Raw genomic sequence first — 21,380 nt, 5'->3', positions numbered from 1 at the left:
AACCGATTATGAACCTCGGCTCACCTTTTCGCTAAGGTAAATCGTATTTATCACATGTAACTGAAATTTATTTATGCGGACGCATAATGCAATTTGGTTTAATTTTCCGTAACGTAAATTCCTCTACTGAAATTGTAAAATGTACGAATGAATAGAGTACAAATAAATGAACAGTTTTCTTTTTGCATCCAAAAATATCATTTTGCGCAAACATAGATTTACTAGCTATTATTCTGCACACTTACCATTCTATTGATTTCACTATTCAACAATGGATGAGAGAAATATGGCTTCGTTATTGCAAGCAATAAAAGATTCTATTCGAAAGTAAAGGAGTAACCTTAAGTGTAAAAGATGACAATTTATGCTGAAATATAGCTGTTATTTGTAAGCGTTACATTTTGGTACTTCCAATAATTTCTTAATCACTTATGCACTCACGTATTTTTCTAAAAATTTTGTCTGGTGAAAATTGCTGTTACTGAACGTAAAAGCTTTTTCCCTTTGTTACCGCAACCGCGAAATTAAAGAATTTCGAATTATAATTTGAATATACTTTTTGGTGGTGCACAGATCATTGTTTTGGCAAACGAGGCAAGAGCTCTAGCGTACTGTGTGCAAGCTCGAAAAACCAAGAGGAACTTTTCTCTGATATAAGTTCTCGTTGAAATTAGTTTTCTGTTCTAGACACGAGCGGTTATAAAATATACAGAGCTTCCACTGAATGGTTCCGTATTAATACGCAACGCCCTCGAACGCGCGAACTGTCTTAAGTACAATATAGAGTTCCATCACAATGCCGATCCCACCTTTGTCCTCATTTCTCCCGCCACTTGTCGTTTCGATTTCAAACGGCAGCTAATTGCTGCCGGTTTCGCCGCGCTGAGCATATAACGATTGTTCCTCGTTTCAAAACGTGTAATTAGAGTTAGATAGATATTTAACAGCGATATAATTTATTAGGTGTTCTAGTTAATAATTAATAAATGCATATTAATTTCATAGTACGAACTACTACATTATATCTTGCTTTGTAACGTAGCTAGAGTGAATTCCCTTCGAATGATTCAATACCATCGTTCTTATTCACGGATGTATTTTGCTATACATAGTACAGTAATATTTCACTAATTAAGATCTCTGATTTCATCCTACTTTTTATCAAAACTCTTTAATTATCGAAGTTAATTTATGCTGACAATTGATGCTTAAAAGCAAATTAAAGTTTTCTTAAATTATTATAGAAAATAAAGTTTCCTTGCGAGATAATAAGAGTTTGTTCTTTTTAATTGCATATTCTTGTGACGGTCTAATTTAATAAAATTCCGGTCGTGCACCATTAAAATCAATGCCGAAATAATCACGTACTATGTGTAGCTGAACAGAACACTGTGTGACAGCTCTAGAAAACTTTGTGTAAAACTCGCGATCGGACAGCCCATACTTTGCGTGTTAAATGTACGATGGAAATGTGGGTCAATGTAGTGCGCTGTCATACCATGTGATTCTATGTCATGATTCAGAACGCGATGAAATGCAGCACATAATTAATTAACAACCGAGTGAACGTCCTCCGTGTGAGTGCGCGACAAGAGATAACGTTTAATGAATTCGATCAGCACGCCATGTGGTTAATATAAATCATTAAAAAAATAATTTTTCAATATGGCTAAAGATTTCTGCAAAAGGAGTAACCATTCTCATACTTGTGCGATTAATCAAACCTTTTATTATCGCAGTCTTATCTTATTATGCGCCGGTTGATATTGAGATTCAGGCTTTCGAAGAGACAGCTCTACAGGTTGCTCATAACTGCGTTAATTGGTAATTTTTCCATGAAGGGCGTATTCTGCAGACGCCGTAGTTATCTTATATACGGCAAAATGGTAAGCCATTATAGCTAATCGATAGACGTAATGGATTAGTGTACGATTATCAGAAGCCTCGTCATATGCGGCCTTGCTTTGCCTTTTCCAACTATTTCTCTATAAAATAGCTTTATAAAAGCAGTACTTCATGGAATCACATCAAAATATAAAAGCAACATTCGAAACATTTTTTTTCGTCGAAGTAACCAGAGGTGTGAGAGGAAAGCTCTTAAATGTCGTAAATCCCGAGGATTTTTCGCGATTTCGGAGATATCATCGTAAAAGTCTGCTGTGTCGTCGATACAAGGAAAACTTTGGAATTGCGCAAGCAGTCGATAGAACAAATCGCCCAGAAAGTTGTATGGCAGGATTAAACTGAATTGAAGTTTTCTAAGTCTCCCAGGAAAATACCAACGAGAATTAACGACGCGTAAATAACCAATCAATTTGCTTAATCTGCATAATTGTTTTGACCATTAAGTACATAAGAAAAGATTTATAGGTTTAATCGAATAAAGTTGTTGTTCATTAACTGTTCAACTATCTGAGATCTTCAAGATTTTTGCATTTTCTACGATTTACATGCGGCCTGTTTTTCATATTTTCGTTCATGTGTATAAGATTAAAATGCTAATATCTGAAATCGAGAAAATATTGTTCTTTACACATTATAAAAAAAAGTATGAATAATCGGAAACAATTTATATATTTGGTACAAGTGCAGAGTTAATGACTTCGACGCTATTATCATGCGGTAGAGTTCTTTTTGGAGAAAAAATCGATACTAGTAGCACGTGATATGCTATTCACGCTCCATTCCAATGCAGGTGGTGCAATAGTGGTCGTCCTCGTATTCCGAGGACACTGCCACTGTTGCTGTCGATATCCAGAATAAAAGTAGCGGTTTTAAAAAGCGGTTTCACGTGGACGCGACCGCTATACGTCATAAAGTTGGATCATTTTTGCGTGACTGACTTTATCGACTTGGCTATTCAATAACGGACAGGAGAAGTGTAGCTGGTAAAGAACCGAAATAATATTCGGAAACGATGAAATAGGCTCAAGCACAAGAAAGTATGAAAAAAAGCTGTTGAAAATGCAACGTTTTTCTCATACGCGTACTACATTTATGTTTATCTTTTAGGAAAAAATATTCTTTAAAAAATATATAGGAATTCGACTTTTGTGAGAAAAACAATGATGCTTTATATTTCACAGTTATTTTTCATGTAGCGTGTGTGTAAAATGTATTGTTAAGCAAAGGCTCTTACAAATGATGGTGGAATTTATGTCGCACGCATTTGTACGGACAGAAATATTATTCCACTTGCAAAGGAAAGCGCACTATGCGTCGTGCATAATGCACCGCGGGATGCAAATATCGTGGTGTTAGTTTTCCCGCTGTGAGACAATAGCTTGTTTCGTTAAACAAGTACGGACTCCCTTTGGACTCCATGGTTTTCGATTTATCATTCAACATTGAGCTCTACGAAAAAAAATAGGTAATCTAATCGTAGGTATGGTAATGGTTTCTTCAAGCATAATTTCACGCTTTGAATATCAATGTGCACAGAAAAGTTCAAATTGATAGACAATTGAAAGTCTGGAAAAGTAAAAACTTACACGCAGTTTATACGCAGATTTAATTCGGGAAATTCAATCATGCAGTGTCCCAGATTTCTGCATCTCTTTTTACGATGAATTGTCACAGTCCCTAAAAAACATTTGGAACCGATCCTATCTAGGACGCAGAATTTTAGAGAAATATCGCGGCCGCCGCTATTCGTACTCCGACGAATGTACTGCCGATTTCAAGTGGATTGGATCGCGATCAAATCGATTGGGGGGCTTTCCTACTGAAGCGCTCGTGGCTGGTTATTAATAGAGAAAGAGTTTAGCGAGAATGAGAGAGCGATTGTTCTAAGAAATCTTTCTATATGTTTGCACGAAGCGAAAGTGATATTAAAATAACGATACCGTGAACAAACACACGAGGCATATTATTGCTTTTAGATAACTCGTAGGTAAATTATGAGTTAGTAACGTGATATTGAGGGTTCATCTTAATTAAATTTAATAATATATACATTTCTTTTTTCAATTATTATCAAATTTTATAAAATAATTCTGTTCCCGAAATATTCTTCTCTTGAAGCAGAATATATTCAAAACAATTCGGATAGCAAGCGTGCTCACGATATGCATAGCATATTTTGTATGTATACCCGTTTCACTAGCCATGCATAACCTCGACTAAGATCGTGCTTCGGCGGTCTTCAAGCTGGAAAGTATCCACAGCTGCCGAACAAGCTTCCGGCTTGGCTCAACGAAGTTTTAATGCTTCATCAGAAAAAGTAAACTGCGCGTCGCGCTAAATATAGATCTCGTCTACGGCGGACCATTATAAGCTTGCAAATTCCACATACGAACGTCTTGCGACGTCTCGCCATGAGAGAATCCTAACATGACTTCGCGTCATCGCCGAGAATAAAATTTTCAGTAGCGCCTAGTCGCGCTTTTCTCAGTTGTTGAAGTCAGGTGAAAATACGAAAAAAAGAAAAACGCATAATTCTTCATAAAGAAAAATTCCCAAGCTTAAGAAATAATGCAAACGTGCAAACCTTTTCCGAAATGTTATTATTCTTCATATGCAAAGATATGCAGGTTATTAAAACTCACAATAATCAAAAATAGAGAAATTTAGAAAATCTGTTTTACTTGAAAAAAATTCTTTTTTAAAAATATACTAAATCGTAATAACGTTGCATAAAATTGTCCTTACATTTTCCAACTCTACATGTAATTTATCATTTGTATGAGGTAAATGATATTTTCAAATAACATTATGAAACAACAAACTTTCGGCGTGTCATCACTCATTAATTTCAGAGTTATAAATTTCCGGTATTTTCTACATGTCCACTAAAGCCACTGAAACAACACGTTTACATGTGACAAATACAGCTATACTAGCAACTGCTAATGAAAAAACAGAGAACTAGCAGAACTCGACGTCGGATAACGAGGTGAAATAGTACGTACTGAGAACGATGCATTCTCGAGTGCATAGAAACGTGACGTATGTTATTACATAGCATAAAAAAATGCAAAGTTCACCGCGCCGGGCATAGCTGAAGTCTTTATTTCTGTCGACAATCTATTTCTGGAAAGCCTCACAAGTTCTCTATGGATGCAGATATAAGTCCTAATAATCGTCACGAAAGTTTCTCGTCAATAAAAAGATTACGTTGCATCAACTGCATAAATGGAAAATAAATTTGGCAGATCAATGTTTTCATTAATGCTCGATATTCGCGAAATATTTCGCCCTGCATAATTAAATAATTTCTGTATACTTTGTATACATTTTTAATACGGAAAACTAAATTAATTCAGATATCAAAGTAACCAATCAAAAGTTACCAATCATATGTAATTTTCAAACTTAACGCAATTTACACATGACAACTATCGATTATAACGAATCAGATCGATAAAGCAATTTCGAATTGCTTGAGTTCAATTCAAACTGGTAATACACTGATGGCACGCGATAACATAGAAGAACAACGCTTACCTGGTAGAATGATCGACGAACGAACCGCCATCCAGGAGCCTCAGCTTCGCGAACAGCACGGCACTGACGAATGGCACCGCCGTGAGCTCCTCGAGGTCAACCTCCACCGAGAATTTGTATTTCTTCTTCTTCATCATGAAGGCCATCTCACTGAGGCCCGGGCACCGCACTTTGAATCCTGTCTTCGTATAGTCCTCGTGCGAATCCTCGAGCGCAGCAGGATCCTAACTCTGCCCACCGTGTCCGCGGAATCTCAACGACCTTACGGTTTCGACCTCGTCCTCGATTCAATCACGATCGCGGGTGATACCAGCTGATCGATGCATACGGCCGACTTGCAAACCTCTTGGAAGCGGTCGGCTCGTAGCTTCTTCGATCACTCGGTGATTTTCGCGCACTGTAAACCCCACCGTCAATGCTACGCGTGCGAGGTAGTCATTTCCGACGTTCAATTCGCGGAAACTGCGGGTCAGAGGAGGTAGCTTCGGCTTTCCGGAACCCTCCGCCGGTTTCACGAGAACGTGAGGCGAGATTAATTTTTGAGCACCGCGAACACACGCGAACGGATCACGGCGTGAGTTTCTACCGCGCGATTTCCGATTGCCGAGAATTCCTCGGAGGAAGGACGTATCAGGAGCGGACACAACGTAGCGGACGACGATTTCGTAGCAATCTTGCTCGCAGATGCTTCATCGACGTCGTTGTTTCTATGTCCACCGTTTGCCAACGTCGTTCAAGAAGAAGAGATGCGGCTGGCGTACGTGGTTGCCATTTTCGTCGTCCGGGGCTGCAAAACAAAGTGAACGATTATGTTACGTGATCGTAATGAACCGGTGTGAGGCGAGAAGGTGAAAAGCGACTGGTTTTATGAGGCAAGAAGAAAACGCGAGTAGGCACGGCTCACTTGTTGCGCGAAAAGTTATGAACGGCACGATAGTAAAACGTGTAAGGTAAATTTCATTGCAAGTGCGTAGCGCAATTGATGTCCATAAGAGTCTATTCCTTTTAAACCACTAAACACGAAAGTTGCGTAAGACTTCTTGTAGAGGTAATCTCAATAAAGGTGCAATATAGAGTAAATTGGAATAATTATTTAAGGTATATGAAGGTATATAGACGCATAAGGTAATCTCAATAAATTAAAAGCCAAAAGAATCATATCTACTATACGTAAAACAAGGAGACGTCGCCTATCACTTGCGAAACGCTATCTTTCAAATATGCGGAAAATGCCGTGATAACACTTTAATTTCTATGCTTTGCATATTTTGTTACTGATACGTGTTATAAATAATCTTTTTCTAATAATAATAATAAATAATAATTTTTCTAATGATAAATAATTATTCTACTTTGCTCTATGTTGCATTTTGTTAATGGAACAATATATTTTAGAATATTTATATTTTTCTTTTTTTCTTGGAAGAGGAATATAACCGATTATATAACTTAATGATAATATGTAAGTCAATGATAATTGTGTATCTATTATAACATTCTCCACATTTCCACCATTTATTGAATAATTAATATAACCGCACAGCGCGCGTTGGACGGTAACAAGTGTTTGAGATATTTATACGCGAGTATTTTATTCAGCGATATTCAGCATAATGTTCACACATCTCTTCCTTCAAGTTACTTGACCCGACAACTTGTGAATCGCGACAATTGTGCGAATTGGTCGTATGACATGACGCTAGAGAGAAATGCAAACGCGACACTAATTAGAGAGATGCATGTTTCGAGAAAAGATGTTAATTGCGTGCGGAAACCGAGCCGGTTCTTCCTGGAATCAAGTTTCGGGAAAACGGGGCGAATCTAATGCATAATCAACATGATACACACCAGTAGTTAACAGGAATCGAGATCAGACACGACTACAATTATCTAGCAGTTAAATAAACATACACGGCTGTTCTTGTTCAATCGTACTCGAACAGGAACTCAAGACACTAAAGACGAGAAACGGAAATTACCAATTGGAGAACTGAATATTACGAGAATTGGCAGAACAGAATGAAAAAGTTTGGAAGCCGTTTAAAACAGCACGAAAATTTAATGTTTTCAATACGTTGAGCAGCTTTAAATATCGCATCTTGAATCTCGCTCATCGCGGTTTGAGATTTATTAAAAAGCGAGTATATCTCTTTTTAATGGATTCATAACGCGTATTTTTAAATCACCGATAGTTAATTACAAATAGGAAGATTTTTGAAATAGCATTTTGATAGCCATGCAAATACAATCAATGCATAAAAAGCATTATAATTAAAAATAAAATGTTTCAAATTTTTTAATTCTTTGAGGAATTAAAATTATAATATGCACAGCAAATGTGTCTCTTAAGTATTTTCTTAATCAATGATGCACAATTATCTATAAATGGCTTTGTCCTTTTCTACATCATGACCCTAACCATGACATAAATAGGGAAAAATCTATTAAACGTTATGAATTATATTAACTTGCGCATATCAATATTTTAAAACTAAAATATAATCCAATCCGCCCAATGGCATAAAAGTACAGAATAAGTCACATACAGAGCCTTACGAAATTGCTGATCTAAAAATTTAATAACAGATTTATTAACATGTTTAAAATCGCGAAATTTCGATTATAGATAATAAGACTTGTCAGGAATTCTGTTCTGAACTTCTTGAAATATTTAATATTTTAATCGTAATTAAGTATTGCCATTTAATCTCTCTCGATTTAAAGTTCCAAGAAGATAAAATTTATTTAAATTTAAATCACATGATAAGTCCTTTATCTACTTTAAAAACATAGATATTTCAACATCATGAACAAGAAAGAGAGTTTCAAATTAATCAAAGACTGTCATTCAGATTAAACTTGGGCGTTCCCGGACAGTTAGTGCTAACGTGTAAAATATTTAAACTTTTGCCTGTAACTCACAGGACCTCAACTCCTGGCTGTTGCATCACCATAAACCGGTGGTGCACGACATAACCTAAAGCATCCAATTATAGGAGCTCCCTGCATCGCGTCTGCACTCGACTGCGGGCATTCACGCGCACGCGACGCTGCGAAAGTGGCACGGAGGCCGCGCTGATAAGAACACGCGTACTCCTTATCTCTCGCGGTCAACCGCCAGCCGTTAAACGGACAGTTGACAGACCGACGGCACCAGTCGTCCCTGACCGGCTTGCAAGTCAGGACACTGTCCTTTTGCAAATCGGTTCCTGGAATCGGAGCCTCGTTCGCGCGCCGAGGGTTACCAGATTGCATCGATCCCCGTGGGATTGCCGAGTGCGGAATTAAAGCGACGCAACCAGGAAAACGGAGAGAAACGGAAGCGCGAGGAGTACCGCGGGTTTATGCAATTTCAGGAAGAGCGACGCGTATTTATTTACGGACGGTGAACGGTAGAGCAGTAAACCTTGCAGCCGCGATGGCAGACGCTGATCCTCGCGTCGACTTTATAACCTCTCGCGCGCGTCTACGGTCGGCTGTCACAACGGGATCAATTTTCGAGCGCACAGATCCAGTCTACCGATCTCGTAGACGTGCCTCCGAATCCGCGCGAACCTGAGAAATTTCAGACGGCTGACCGTGCGCGCGACGAACGCTCCACCGTGGATCGTCCCATGATGGCAGGTGCGATTTATAACCTCTCGCGCGCGCGTCGATGACACTTGCCACGGCGTTCAGACGATGCGATCTTCCTCGATCTACCATCGCGTCTTGCTTTCAATGGGAACACCGTAGAAATCACTGTCGGGTTTCAATCTGAACCGGGAATCGCGAGAGGTCGGCCGCGAGTCGCGCTTACCCTCTGCTCTGTAGCTCGTGACGTACGCTAGCCAACTTCACGCACTCTCGCACTTTTCATGATCACAGACGTCTTTCCGCGAATCTCGAGACTTCGATCACGGCGGCGGTGACACAACGACAGCGTCGTCGATCTTCTCGACACGAAAACACGAGAGTTCCGTGAACGAAGTGGCTACGGCCGCTTCGTCACGTCCAAAGCAACAGCGAACCTCACCGGACTCGCCTACGAACTGCACTGAACCGAGCCGAACTGTGCTCGTACGTTACGGTTGGGTGTCTGCGCATGCGCGACGAGCATGTCCCAGTACAGTATCCAATTGAGAAGAAAAAGAGACCGCTGGGGATTAATCATTAATTGCAACAATGCGATTCATCAATTTTTCGGAAATTGCTAAACGGCATGAGAACTATATACACACGTATTATACAATAGCATATTTACGAAGGATTTAACACGATTTTCCTGCCGCGTGTACCATTTTCGATGCACGCTGAAACTCATTTTCAGGCCAAGCGATGTTTTTATCATTGGTAGATAAAGTGCAAAAAAATTATTATTGATATCACTATTACATGCTCTATGATGATGTTTGTTGAGTTGCATCACGTTTCACTATTTTTTCTATTAAAAAAATACATTTTCAGCTCACAAAAAGCGAAAAACTGATGATTTTTGTACATTTATCAAACTCTATGTACCGTTTTTAGTACACATGGTCTGAAAATGATAACTCAAAACCGACTTAGCAGAGAACGTGTTAAATGATTTACATGCATTCTTAATCTAACCTCTGCAACTACCTGTTCGTAAAAAATTTCTCACTTATGGTGTTTCATGTATCCAGCATATCGTACGTTACTGTACCTGCTTGGTTGTCGCGCATGTGTCAGAAACTCGGATCACGCTGTTGAACGTTGCCGCATATCTCTGCGCCATCTTCCGAAGGCTTGCGGAATCGTCGTCGATTATAGACGCGGATGCAGCGCCATATTTACATCAATCGAGACGTGACGAAATTCAAATATGAGAAATCTAAAGAGCAAGAAATCAAATACGAAATTGTCAAAAGCGTACATTTTCAGCTACATTTCGTCCGTGACCCGTTCTTCTACCTTCTCTAACATCATCATCATCGTCGTACACCTGTCTCCACGTTAGAAATAAATGAGAGGAGATTACGTAATGCGTCTCAAGCTACTCGTCAATCGAAATATATACACGAACAGCTGTCGTCCCGAGATCCGCGCGGAGGTACTGCCATATCGAGAGGAGAGTATCTCGATACTCTACCGTATCGCAGTATCGGTGGTTACCCCCTACCCGAGGTTTCTGGGCAGTGGAGGTCCACGAATGGCCGACCCTGTCGTCGTCTCTGTCAGGCGCACTGATCGTCATCGCTACGAGGAAACCATGTAAATGTCCGTCGCGAGCGTGAGGGAACGCGCGCCTTGCCGTGAGATGGTCGGATGCGACACGCGTGCTACACTAGACGGGAGTGACTGAGCGGAGAGCGGGGAAGCGGGGGGACAACGGGCAGCGGCGGTGTCACCACGAGAACTCGGGAGCGCACCGCGGCGAAGGTGAATTCCCGTTTTCCATTCCGCGCTCGGCGAGACGAGGAACGCGAGTGCGAGCGGAGAGTCGAGGACAAAGTCGGGGAGGTGATAAACGCTACGACCGGATATCGGATCTCGTCATCGCTTGAAATACCGTCGCGAATCACGGGAGGAAACGGGCGGATGCGTCGTTCGTCGCACGGTGATGCCGCCGCCGCCGCCGTCGTCGTCGTCGTCGCCGCGAACTTGGTCCACGCGCCGCTTGTTCTGCTGCGTTAATAACCGCGATCGAACGGAATATTTCGCTCGCGCTCTAATGGCTCGCGCTGATAGAGCGCGAGGGTGACACGAGAACGCGGTGAGGAGTCCCGCAGCGCGGAGAATCGAATCCCTCCCTTCTGGCACTCGCCGTCTCCTCAGGACGTCTCCACGGATACTGGATTAGAGATAACGCTTTGTACTACGCCGAGAAACGTACAGAGTCACTCGTGTTCTAGAGAGGGAGTCGTAGCTTTGTACGTGTTTAACGTCACTGTACCGGAGCGATGTTTGTAAATACTGTACCAAAGGGACTTCCAAGTGTGAGATAGAATGTAGGATTGTTTCCTTCCTGTGAAAGAATCCGATTAAAATGATTGAGATATGAGATTTACTCGAAGCTTGGGTCTCGAACAGTTTAATGAAAGATCGTAGTTTATTTACTAGTTTGTCGAGATGTTGGACAAGTTGTCAAACGTATTATACAATCTGATGTAATCGATAGAGATTTCGAGAAAGGATGCTGCATATATATCTAAAAATCAATGTTGTCAAACGGATAATTGTTCAATAAGTATTAACGTTGCAGACTTAGTTATGGAGGATAGCATGAGCGTAAAGTCCATGGAATCAGTGGCGACAAGTGACGAATACGAATTTGTAAATGAAAAGGGTACTAGCAAGCAGCAGCAAGCTATTTTGGAACCACCCATGTTGAAAATCGCCAACAACGGCAATCTGGAGGATTTGCAGAATAATCTACGCGAGGTCTATATCTTTATCAGACTTATCACGATGACGTTAATCTAGATTTCAAAATGAAGACCTCGTTGCAAATCAACAACTAGATAAATCTGATAGACTAGTTGAAATATCCACTTTGCACGTGATTGTTGCAGATCTTGACAGAAGATTCAAAGATGGAGGGTGGTGAGTTTAAAGCGACAGGAGCTAGCCAACAAAATCAAGAAAAGATGAAGAAAGTGGGCCACAGCAAATTCTACGACGTTAGTACCTGTGTTGTTGCATCGGAGAAGCAGGATATCATGAAGCCTGAAGATTACCTCGAGGAAGGTGAGTCATAGGCCACTTTCATGCTAATTTAGTGATATTTAGTGATAAAGATTCAGTAGAAGAAAGCAAGCAAGCAAGCTTTAAGATATTAAATATATGTTCATGATTCAGAATTAAATGCGTTGTTGCACGTCCAACAAGAATGCACTATTTTCAATGGTGTCACTTACCTGGGAGCAGCCGCAATAAACGCACCAAAATCAGAATGCGAAATACAGCGGAACATGAATATACTGAACGCAGAGCAATCTCTGAATTTAGGAATAAAGATTTCTGTCTCAGTGCCGAGCAGTTCGCAGGGTTCGGTGGTGTAAGTATACTTGAAATCAGTACTTGTGCGGAAAAATCAGGTTATTTGTGTCACGTAACGTAAAGTTACAAATACTCGGATGTTTTAGTTTGTACGATGCTGGAACGCAGCAAGCCATCGCGCGTTACGAGGTGCAACGCATTCTGTTTTACGCACGAGGCGAGAGTACCGGTTCCTGTGCGGCGTGTTTCGCTTTCACGTGGTCACACGGTGACACGTTAGAGTCTGCCATTTATCAGTGTCATGTTTTCCGCTGTGACATACCGGAGGCGGTATGTTTTTATCGCTGATTACTGCGCATGCATACAATATAGCATATTGTTCTACAATGCAGATTCACAAGTTTTGTCATAGTGCATTTTATAATATATAGATTAAAACTCTGAAGTATTAGATAACTTGAAATACTGTACCGTCATAGTAGATTGATAGATCTTATTCTGCGATTATTTTATTTAGGTCGGACAAGTGTCAGCCTGCTTCTCGAAAGCATTTCACAGAATACCGCGTTCAATGACGAGTTCCCTGACGGGCAGTGATTTCAGTGGTTTTAACGCTGGTAGCGAAAAAATTAATTCCAGAGTGTTTATTTTTGAAGTTACTATGGAAATAAAAGAGGAAGACGGAAAAGGTGGTTTCAGCACAGTCCCTAAGGATAGAAATTGTTTTAAGTTACGAAGTAACGTGGCGAAACAAGTCTGCTTGAGCATTCAGCAAGTATCCAGTAAAGAGGGTGGCATTACGCTCGAAGTCGAGAGATGCTTTGGAGTACTTGTTAGCCCTGGGCGAAATGTTAAACACAGCGATATGCGACTACTTGAGATGGTAAACAGAGACACACACCAGCAAGTTAACTTTATGTCTATAATCAGCTCAGATGTTCGCAATATTACAACGATTTTGCAGCAAGTTAATACTGGACCAATAATGCAAGACAAACAGTGCTATAACATCTGTGGACGTTGGGATCCCGCGGATCCCGCTTTGGAAACTCTTAATATAGAAACTCCCAGAGAGGGTAAAATTTTCATGACAGTTGCCGTTGATCTCGTTATCCGAGACATCCGAGAACCCGTGAGATTTGTCATAGAAACGTCGGTTAAGGTATATCCACAAAACGAGAGATTTTGGTATTTTAACAAAAGAAATCTTGTGCAACAGTTTTATCTCAATTCTAAAGAGGTAAGCGATATTCTCACACGTCCTTTATAATAAGACATTATCTTTCCACAGTGTCTACAATCCTCAATTAATAATCGTTTTCGTGATAGGTAATTTCTGGGGATGGTGCCGAGGTACATTATGAAGTACAAAGTATAGAAACATCTGGTGAATTAGATAGAAACAGATTAAATCTGGCTTTGAATCTGGCGTCCTTAATTAGATCACCTTCCTTAACTAGTATCGACACGCTCACGCCTAAAGAAGAAATCGATTCAGGTGAATGAGTTGAACGAGAGGATTGAAAGAGAGAAAGAGACGCCCATTTATAATTATTATTTTTGTGAATATTTTTGTGACAGACGGAGACGAGCCCATGTTAAGTGGTACAGGCGAGGTTTCTAAGGACTGTTCAGCAGACGAGTTGGCCAGCTGGGCTGAAGTTTTAGATAGCTGGCAGGTGAACGAACAACGTCCGAAACTTCTTATAAAACTCACGAAACAAGGGATTCCCGAGGCCTTGCGCGGTGAAGTTTGGCAACGTTTAAGTAACTGTGACAACTCGCAAGAGATGATGGATAAATATAGGATGTTGATTACAAAAGTAGGTATTTGGGATATACAGTTTCAAATAATACCATTTATTAACTGACGTAACGTAAATGTTGCTGATTAACGTGCAGGAAAGCAGTTGCGAGAGTGTGATTTTAAGGGACATCAACAGAACGTTTCCAGCCCACGATTTCTTTAAAGAAACAGGTGGCTTAGGGCAGGATTCTTTATACAGAATAAGTAAAGCGTATGCCGTTCATGACGAAGAGGTCGGATATTGCCAGGGCCTTAGTTTCTTAGTTGCTAGTCTGTTGCTGCACGTAAGTGATCATTAGTTTTGCAGAACTTCCTTAAATGATATGTTAATAACAACCTGCGGAGTATTGCGAAGCAAAAAGAAACGTGAACGTTTCTTTTTTTTGTAGATGCCGGAAGAACAAGCGTTTTGCGTTCTGGTCAAACTAATGTACGATTACGGTCTTCGAGATTTATACAAGGATAGATTTGACAACCTTTACATGCGATTTTATCAGTTGAATCGCTTGATAGAAGTGAGTTGATATGAAATCCATCATGTCATCATGTAAATCAAATGAATATAGCACGTTATAATGATAATGTATGAATTTTCCTTGGTTTTCAGGATCAATTGCCAGAACTCTATAAGCATTTCTGTGATCGCGGCGTAGAGACGCACATGTTCGCCGCACAATGGTTTCTAACTCTATTTACCGCTAGATTTCCATTATATCTGGTCTTTCATATTTTGGACGTATTTCTCTTACAAGGACTCGACACATTATTCCAGGTTGCTCTCGCTTTGTTAATGGTAAGTTGTTTCAAGCAGCGTGACGTTTAATAATAATATAATAATAATAATAATAATATTTATTAATAGTATGTAAATAATTGTGACCGTTCCACGAATAATACGTATGAGTGAAAGGCAATCTTATCTTTCAGTTGTGTAAAAAGGAACTATTACAGTTGGACTTCGAAAGTATATTGAAATACTTCCGAGTACACTTACCGAAACGTTGCCGAAACGAAGAGGTGGCACGCTATGTTATGAAGTTAGCTTGTTCAGTGACGTTAAAGAAGTTGAAGAAATACGAGGCAGAATTTATGACACTGAAAGGTAATTTCATATTCTACGTTTGATATCACCGCATATCACACGGTAAACTCCCAATGCTCCATCAGTTCATTAGAGAACACTACACCGTACATTGTACATGCATGTATACTCCATGTATGATATTAGTGGCCATTGCCTGTTGGTTGTGAATTTGTCTTTAATGTGGGCAGGAGCTTCAGGCACATACCAACATTACACTCACACGCGCCATTACCATTTAGGATAAAAAAATGAAATATCTTTGCATAGCAAGGATTAAAATTATACGTAAGACGGAATGAGTTCTTAGGCTGTGCCATGACTCGTGAAGTATTCTTCTCTTCGTAGTACTTAGAAAAGAATTTCCTTCTCAATTTGAGATCACACGTAATCAAATATAGTATAATAATAATATATAATAACAAAATATAATAACAATACTCAAAGTATGATACATCTAATTTAATAAAATAACTTTTGATATCATATCTTAGTTAAATATTATGTGAAGTAGTAGTGTAGTAAATAATATCTCGTGCGATATTATGTGTACATTTAGTATAGTTACGTATAAAAATTCGGCATAACTTGCATGAGGTAGTATTTCATGCTTTTTAAGCCAAAGTACGATATTCGACTCTAGTCTCAAAGGAACGCATTAGTTAGTAATTTCTTTTAACAAATAAATTTCTTTTAACGTGCGCTAGTAATTCTTTTATAACAAATTCTACACAACTCTCTGTGAAACATTTAGAAATGTAAGCTGAACATCGCACACACTTTATGACCAGGTGGTGGTGGCTTGATGACTGTACGTTTATATTTTCTCTTAAAGTCAGGTGTTACGGAACTATAGCGCAGACTAATTTCAAAATAAGATATTTATTTGACAGTATTCTATTAAGAAAAAGATATGGAATTTTTTTTCTTTCAAACAACACAATATATCTTCTTGAACTAATATATAACAGAATTCTAACATCTACAGACCGCTTATCTAATCATCTCAATTAAAAATTTTTGATAATATAATTTATACGACGTGCAAGTAATTTTATTAGAAATATGAACCTGTTTGCTTTTATCCATTCATCATTATAAGTTATTCGTTATTTATAGTATGTAAATATAATACGCGTCTCGTTCAGTGGTCTCATTATCGCGTTGTGTATAATTATTCTATTACATTCGAGAATATTTGATACGCAAATGAACATCGCACAGTCAATGATGATTTCATCAGATTTAGATAGGAGAGTTAGATTTATCAATCGACAGATTGATAAGTCTATTGTCTCATCGATATTTTTCTTGGGAAACTTGTAAATCATCACGTGTGTGTATGTGTGTGTGCATCACGATTGTGGGACTCATTTGAATACGTAAAGCGTAAAACTTGGATGAAGATATTAAGAGCGCTTCATGATTATCTCTTTTTTCCACTGATTGAATGATGAACTGGTGAGCATACGATCAGGATATTATAATTTCCGTAGTACAAAAAATACTCATGTTAGAAATTATAGAATTATGTTTATATATTTTTTCTGCTGCTGTTTCACAGCAGCGGCAATGTATGCCTCAACACGTGCTGTGAACATGCCATACAGTAATATTGTGTGTTGAATGAGATTTGTGGAGATTTCACGTTGTCAAATTTGTCTCCTAATTAATAGTTTAACGTTTTATAAAGTGTTATTTATTTTTTTATTTTGACGTCATATTAGCGTATGAGAAAGATATTATGTTTGTTCCACGCTTATTGGCTGTACCGCTTGTGTACACGCAATCTTGTATTGTGTGCTTTTTATTTATACATTATTTATTATTGCTTACGGAAAATAAATCATCCCAGAATATTTTTAGTTTTGTGAATTACCTGTTTTATTTCCGATAATATCCTAAGCTCCTAATTTAATCAGCACCTGCACTTCCTGTCTTCATATTTTGTTTCTTGCTCTATTTGGGTATGCATGGCGCATCAAATAAAATTGTCAGCACATGTTTATACTATACTAACTACTTTCTTCAAGCCTATAGAAGTAGTATAATGTTATAATATAGACAATGTTTACTAGATGACCATGAATAATAGAATAATATTAGAATAATAGAAGAATAAAAAGTAAAATAGTCAATTGACAAACTCTGATGAGACAAGTAACAAAAAAGTAGTACATATAGTTAATATGCATAATAAATAAACTAAAACGTAATGTACGAAATGTTAAAGTTACATAATCCAGGAAGTTACATAATCCTAGATTATATAAAATGTAGAACTGCACAAGTGTTATTACATAAAATTATTATCTATATTAGTTCTGCATATCACGTCGTTAAAGAATGTGTAAGCTGATAAGTAATGTGATGCCGACTACACATATTACTGGATTTTTGTTTCTATACTGACATAACAGTTATTCACACAAATTCTTTTTAGATTGTTATAAAAGATAAAAATTAAAAAATTATAATACTTAAATTTCTATGAAACAATTGCGACAATCTTACTTATTTCGCTAATTAAAAAAATGCATAGAACAAAATTAGGCAATTTTTAACAAATTTTTACAAAAATCTATATTTCCTATAATAGCAAAACGATAACAAAAAGATATATATACATAATTATCTCGATCGTCAATATTACTGTCACTGAAGAGAGATATCATTAGGTAGAGATATCCAATATCAGTTATGCCAACGGTTTAAATTTGGCCATAGTACAGTTTCTACAGCAGTATATAGTAGCAAAACCGGCTGCTCGTATTAACGAGATATCGTATATCTGTCAGTTGTGTTCGAACCAGCTATTTAGAATCAACGACGCAAATATGAGCCATGCAGTGAAAGAGCTAATGAAGAGTAAGCGTAATAAGTGTATTTATATAATTTTTGACAGCGTATTTAAAACTTGTGTTGTACATATAAATTTAAATTTGCAATAGTGTACGAGTGTAAAGCAATGAAACAATGAAATCTTATAACAAATAATATAATTTATGTCAAAAAAGACATATATTCGCGTGAGTGATTCTAATAATCTATAATAAACTCATGATGTGTTGTATAAAATTGGAGATTAGGAGAAAAAAGTCAACGTCATAATTCACACATCAGATTCTTAAAAGTCCTCTAAATGAGCATTGTCTGCTGTTTGTGCAGAGGCGCAAGAAAATGCTGATGAATACAGTAACGAGGTGGAGCAGTTACGCGGTACAGTGGCTAGAAATGAGGAAGAGAAACAAAGATTGGAGGCAGAGCTATTGCAAATCAAAGAGATGTTACAACGCGAGGTAGCTCGGGCAGATGCTGAAAGCCGTAGAAGCAATGTCATCATAGCCGAATACAAGCAGGTATTCGCGAGATATAATATCGCAGACAGATCACGGTTTCAAACGTTATTACGTAGAATTGCAAGAAACGCGTCGGGTGTTTCAGATCTGCCAGCGTTTGGAGGACGACTACAACGCTGCAAAGACAACGTTGAGCGAATTACGAGTACGTAAACCTCGAGCTTAATCTCGACGGTTTTGATACTTTATCTACTAGATTAAAATATAACGTATGTGTTCCAGGCGAAGGTATCAAAGTGCGAAAAATGTAGAACATGTATAATGGATTCGTCCAATATACTAGCAGACATCGCGCATCCTTTAGAAAATCGGATAGACCCCATGCTGCACAGAGTGCAGGAAAGAGTGCGCGAGCTGGAGTTGGAATTGGCACAGACCAAGTTGGCACACGTCGAAGCTGAATGCCGGAATCAGGTAAAGAACATTGCATAAATAATCTCGCAAAAGCAAGGCACAGGAATCTAACATGAATCCTTTGGCAGGATTTGACGCATCAATTACACGCGACTGCTTCCGAGCTGCAAGCCGCACGGAACAGTTGGCCATGGCTCAGTAAAACCTTGTCCAGCATAAAGGAAGCAGCTAACAAGAGGGAAGTTATGACTCCAACTGCGCTGAGAGATCTAAGACGCGACAGCGCACCTGGAGGCGATTTACACCACTTGATACATTCGCGAAGCCGCGAAACGCGCGACAGTCTCAAGGAAGTTGTGTGATGTGCAGTAAGTATTTCCCCCCTCATCATAGAATAGCTTCGACATTGTAAGATCAAGAACATGGAAGGTAGAATGTAGCATTCGCAAAACAATCGCGACGTAATTGCATGGATAATAATTTTCTTATCTATTATCTATAAGAATCTCTCTTATCTATTCATTTCGAAAAAATATTTGACAGAAACATTCGTCGTGTGTGTATGTGTGGACGGAAACGTTGTAATTTTAATACCCTTTCTCTGCATAAACGATAACCAGTCGAATATTCCATCCACATTTTTACTAATGCTTTCGCTATGCAGACAAAATGCCAATAGGAGGGGAAGAATACGTACAACTCGGAGACGAGTCACATGCCAGGTGCAAATATATGAACGTTACGTATGTCCGTAGTTACATGTAATGTACGACTCAATCTGTTAAACAAACCTCGATGTATTCTTTGTCACGTTCTTCACACATATCGCACATTAAGTGCTCTGCCGACCTCACTTACGTACCGCTAATACTACATCGAATGTTATTTCCGTCGCGATTTTTATCGTATTTTAAACGTAGAATAATTTCTGTGATCTTTTTTTTCAGTACGACGTGTGTAAGCGCTTACTAATATTATTTTACTAATTCTTTTCTTCCTTTCAATCAGTTTTTATAAAAAAAATTTGCACGCTACGCGGATTTTTAATGGATCTGCCGAGGAAGAAATCACGTTACGTACGTCAACCACGACAAATTATTTACAATAATAAAACATAAAAGTAGGTATATATATATACATACGCCGCGTTTTGTATGAAACTAGTCTAAGTATGACAGGGACAAAATGATGTAGAGACGTGTACATACAGTGCTTTCAAGTAACACGACAAATGCGCGATTGCGGAGATGAGGATATTTATATTATAACAGACAGCCACACGAGAAACTCTCTTCATTTTCTTCTTTTCTACTACTAATTTTATCTGAATTATAACGTAACATTCCGACGTAATGTATGAGTGCGTTCTCTTCCATAGAAGTTATTTATCATTATTATTAAATCTGCTGTTCTGCAATGACTTCTGTTCACTTGATGTAATCGGCGATAATTGTATGTACAATTACGATAATTCTAATGACCCACAGATAGCGTTAGGTTTAATATTAAGAGCTTTCACTATTTTAGTTTTATATACCTTCGTCACTAACAAACGCGCGAGACATGTAACATTTATTTTTGGTTCCATTATGAGATATTAATAATAGAAATATAATAAAATAGATTGCGCGTGTAAATTACACAATAGATGCGAGATACTCAGAATCTTGTTTAGTTACAATTTGCACTTTGTTTTGATAAAAGTCTGTAGTAAAGACAGTACTAAAGCTATAGATTATTAAGGCACTACTTAAAGATGCAATTCCATTGGTGTGTAATTTTGTCTGTAGCTTATAAGTGTTTCACACAACAATAAACTTGCTATATACTTGTAGCACATTCTTGACTATCAAACTTAGCTTCGTAAGTTGTGCCATTTACTTAAGTATCGATACGTTTATTCGTACAGATCTACAGGCAGCATAAAAACAATTAAAAACGTTACGCAAAAGATATTATTTCAACTGTCTATATTATTACAATTACAGGACGCTTTGGTGCCATTAAGTTATGCAATGCGATTCACTTGAAACAAATGAGATTTATTTTATACCTATTGTTTATTCCATTTTTCGATTTGTCTGAATCGAATTTTGTTAGGACGTATAATTAACGAGTAATACGTACACGATTGCAAGCAAAGTTTATGGTCACGTTTGCTTATACTCTAGCGATTAACTACTTGTATTATTCAAAATGGAAGACTTTATTTCTGTAAATATATTAAAAACAGTCAAGATCGTCTACTAACAGAATCATGTAAAGTTTTAGGGTAACTACGTATAAACCATTGTATACCCTGTAATTTCATTCCACTATTATTGAAATAAAGATGGCTACCAACGTCTTCATGTAAAATATTTGATATCAAGAAAGTAGTAACTTTCATGCC

The 21,380-nt window shown here is 38.3% G+C and overlaps 2 protein-coding genes across 10 annotated transcripts in view; one reads left to right on the top strand and one right to left on the bottom strand.

Annotated features, from left to right (window-relative positions):
• The window catches only part of LOC105277815 (protein FAM102A), a 54,432-nt gene extending 43,951 nt beyond the window's left edge, over nucleotides 1–10,481 (bottom strand). The window contains exons 1-2 of one of the 4 annotated variants that reach the window (XM_011336458.3): nucleotides 10,112–10,481; nucleotides 5,446–6,232 (exon numbers count right to left, since the gene is read on the bottom strand). In XM_011336458.3, the coding sequence (XP_011334760.1) occupies nucleotides 5,446–5,591 (146 nt within the window). In that variant the 5' untranslated portion in view covers nucleotides 5,592–6,232; nucleotides 10,112–10,481. Of the gene's footprint in view, nucleotides 1–5,445; nucleotides 6,233–9,244; nucleotides 10,058–10,111 lie in introns of those variants that run through there. The other 3 variants (XM_011336456.3, XM_011336459.3, XM_011336460.3) reach the window with 3 other exon arrangements.
• Nucleotides 10,482–10,513: 32 nt separating this feature from the next.
• LOC105277816 (rab GTPase-activating protein 1-like) lies at nucleotides 10,514–21,335 on the top strand. Of its 6 annotated transcripts, none has more exons than XM_026970526.1 (18): nucleotides 10,514–10,659; nucleotides 11,651–11,829; nucleotides 11,961–12,135; nucleotides 12,247–12,445; nucleotides 12,534–12,717; nucleotides 12,905–13,270; nucleotides 13,352–13,627; nucleotides 13,717–13,885; nucleotides 13,969–14,210; nucleotides 14,290–14,478; nucleotides 14,584–14,709; nucleotides 14,802–14,987; nucleotides 15,122–15,296; nucleotides 18,444–18,634; nucleotides 18,720–18,779; nucleotides 18,857–19,048; nucleotides 19,117–19,356; nucleotides 19,653–21,335. In XM_026970526.1, exons 2-17 carry the CDS (start codon nucleotides 11,659–11,661, stop codon nucleotides 19,348–19,350), a joined length of 3,135 nt encoding a protein of 1,044 aa, XP_026826327.1. In that variant the 5' UTR covers nucleotides 10,514–10,659; nucleotides 11,651–11,658; the 3' UTR covers nucleotides 19,351–19,356; nucleotides 19,653–21,335. The 6 variants fall into 6 exon arrangements, with proteins under 6 accessions (XP_026826327.1, XP_011334766.1, XP_026826322.1 ...); XM_011336465.3 differs by lacking the exon at nucleotides 10,514–10,659 and adding an exon at nucleotides 10,834–11,318; XM_011336464.3 differs by having other exon boundaries at nucleotides 12,905–13,627.
• Nucleotides 21,336–21,380: the final 45 nt, after the last annotated feature.

The sequence above is a fragment of the Ooceraea biroi genome, chromosome 1 (genome assembly GCF_003672135.1).
Source record: "Ooceraea biroi isolate clonal line C1 chromosome 1, Obir_v5.4, whole genome shotgun sequence".
Classification (NCBI taxonomy): Eukaryota; Metazoa; Arthropoda; class Insecta; order Hymenoptera; family Formicidae; genus Ooceraea; species Ooceraea biroi.
Note: the sequence above shows the minus strand (reverse complement) of the source record. Positions and strands in the feature narration are given on the sequence as shown.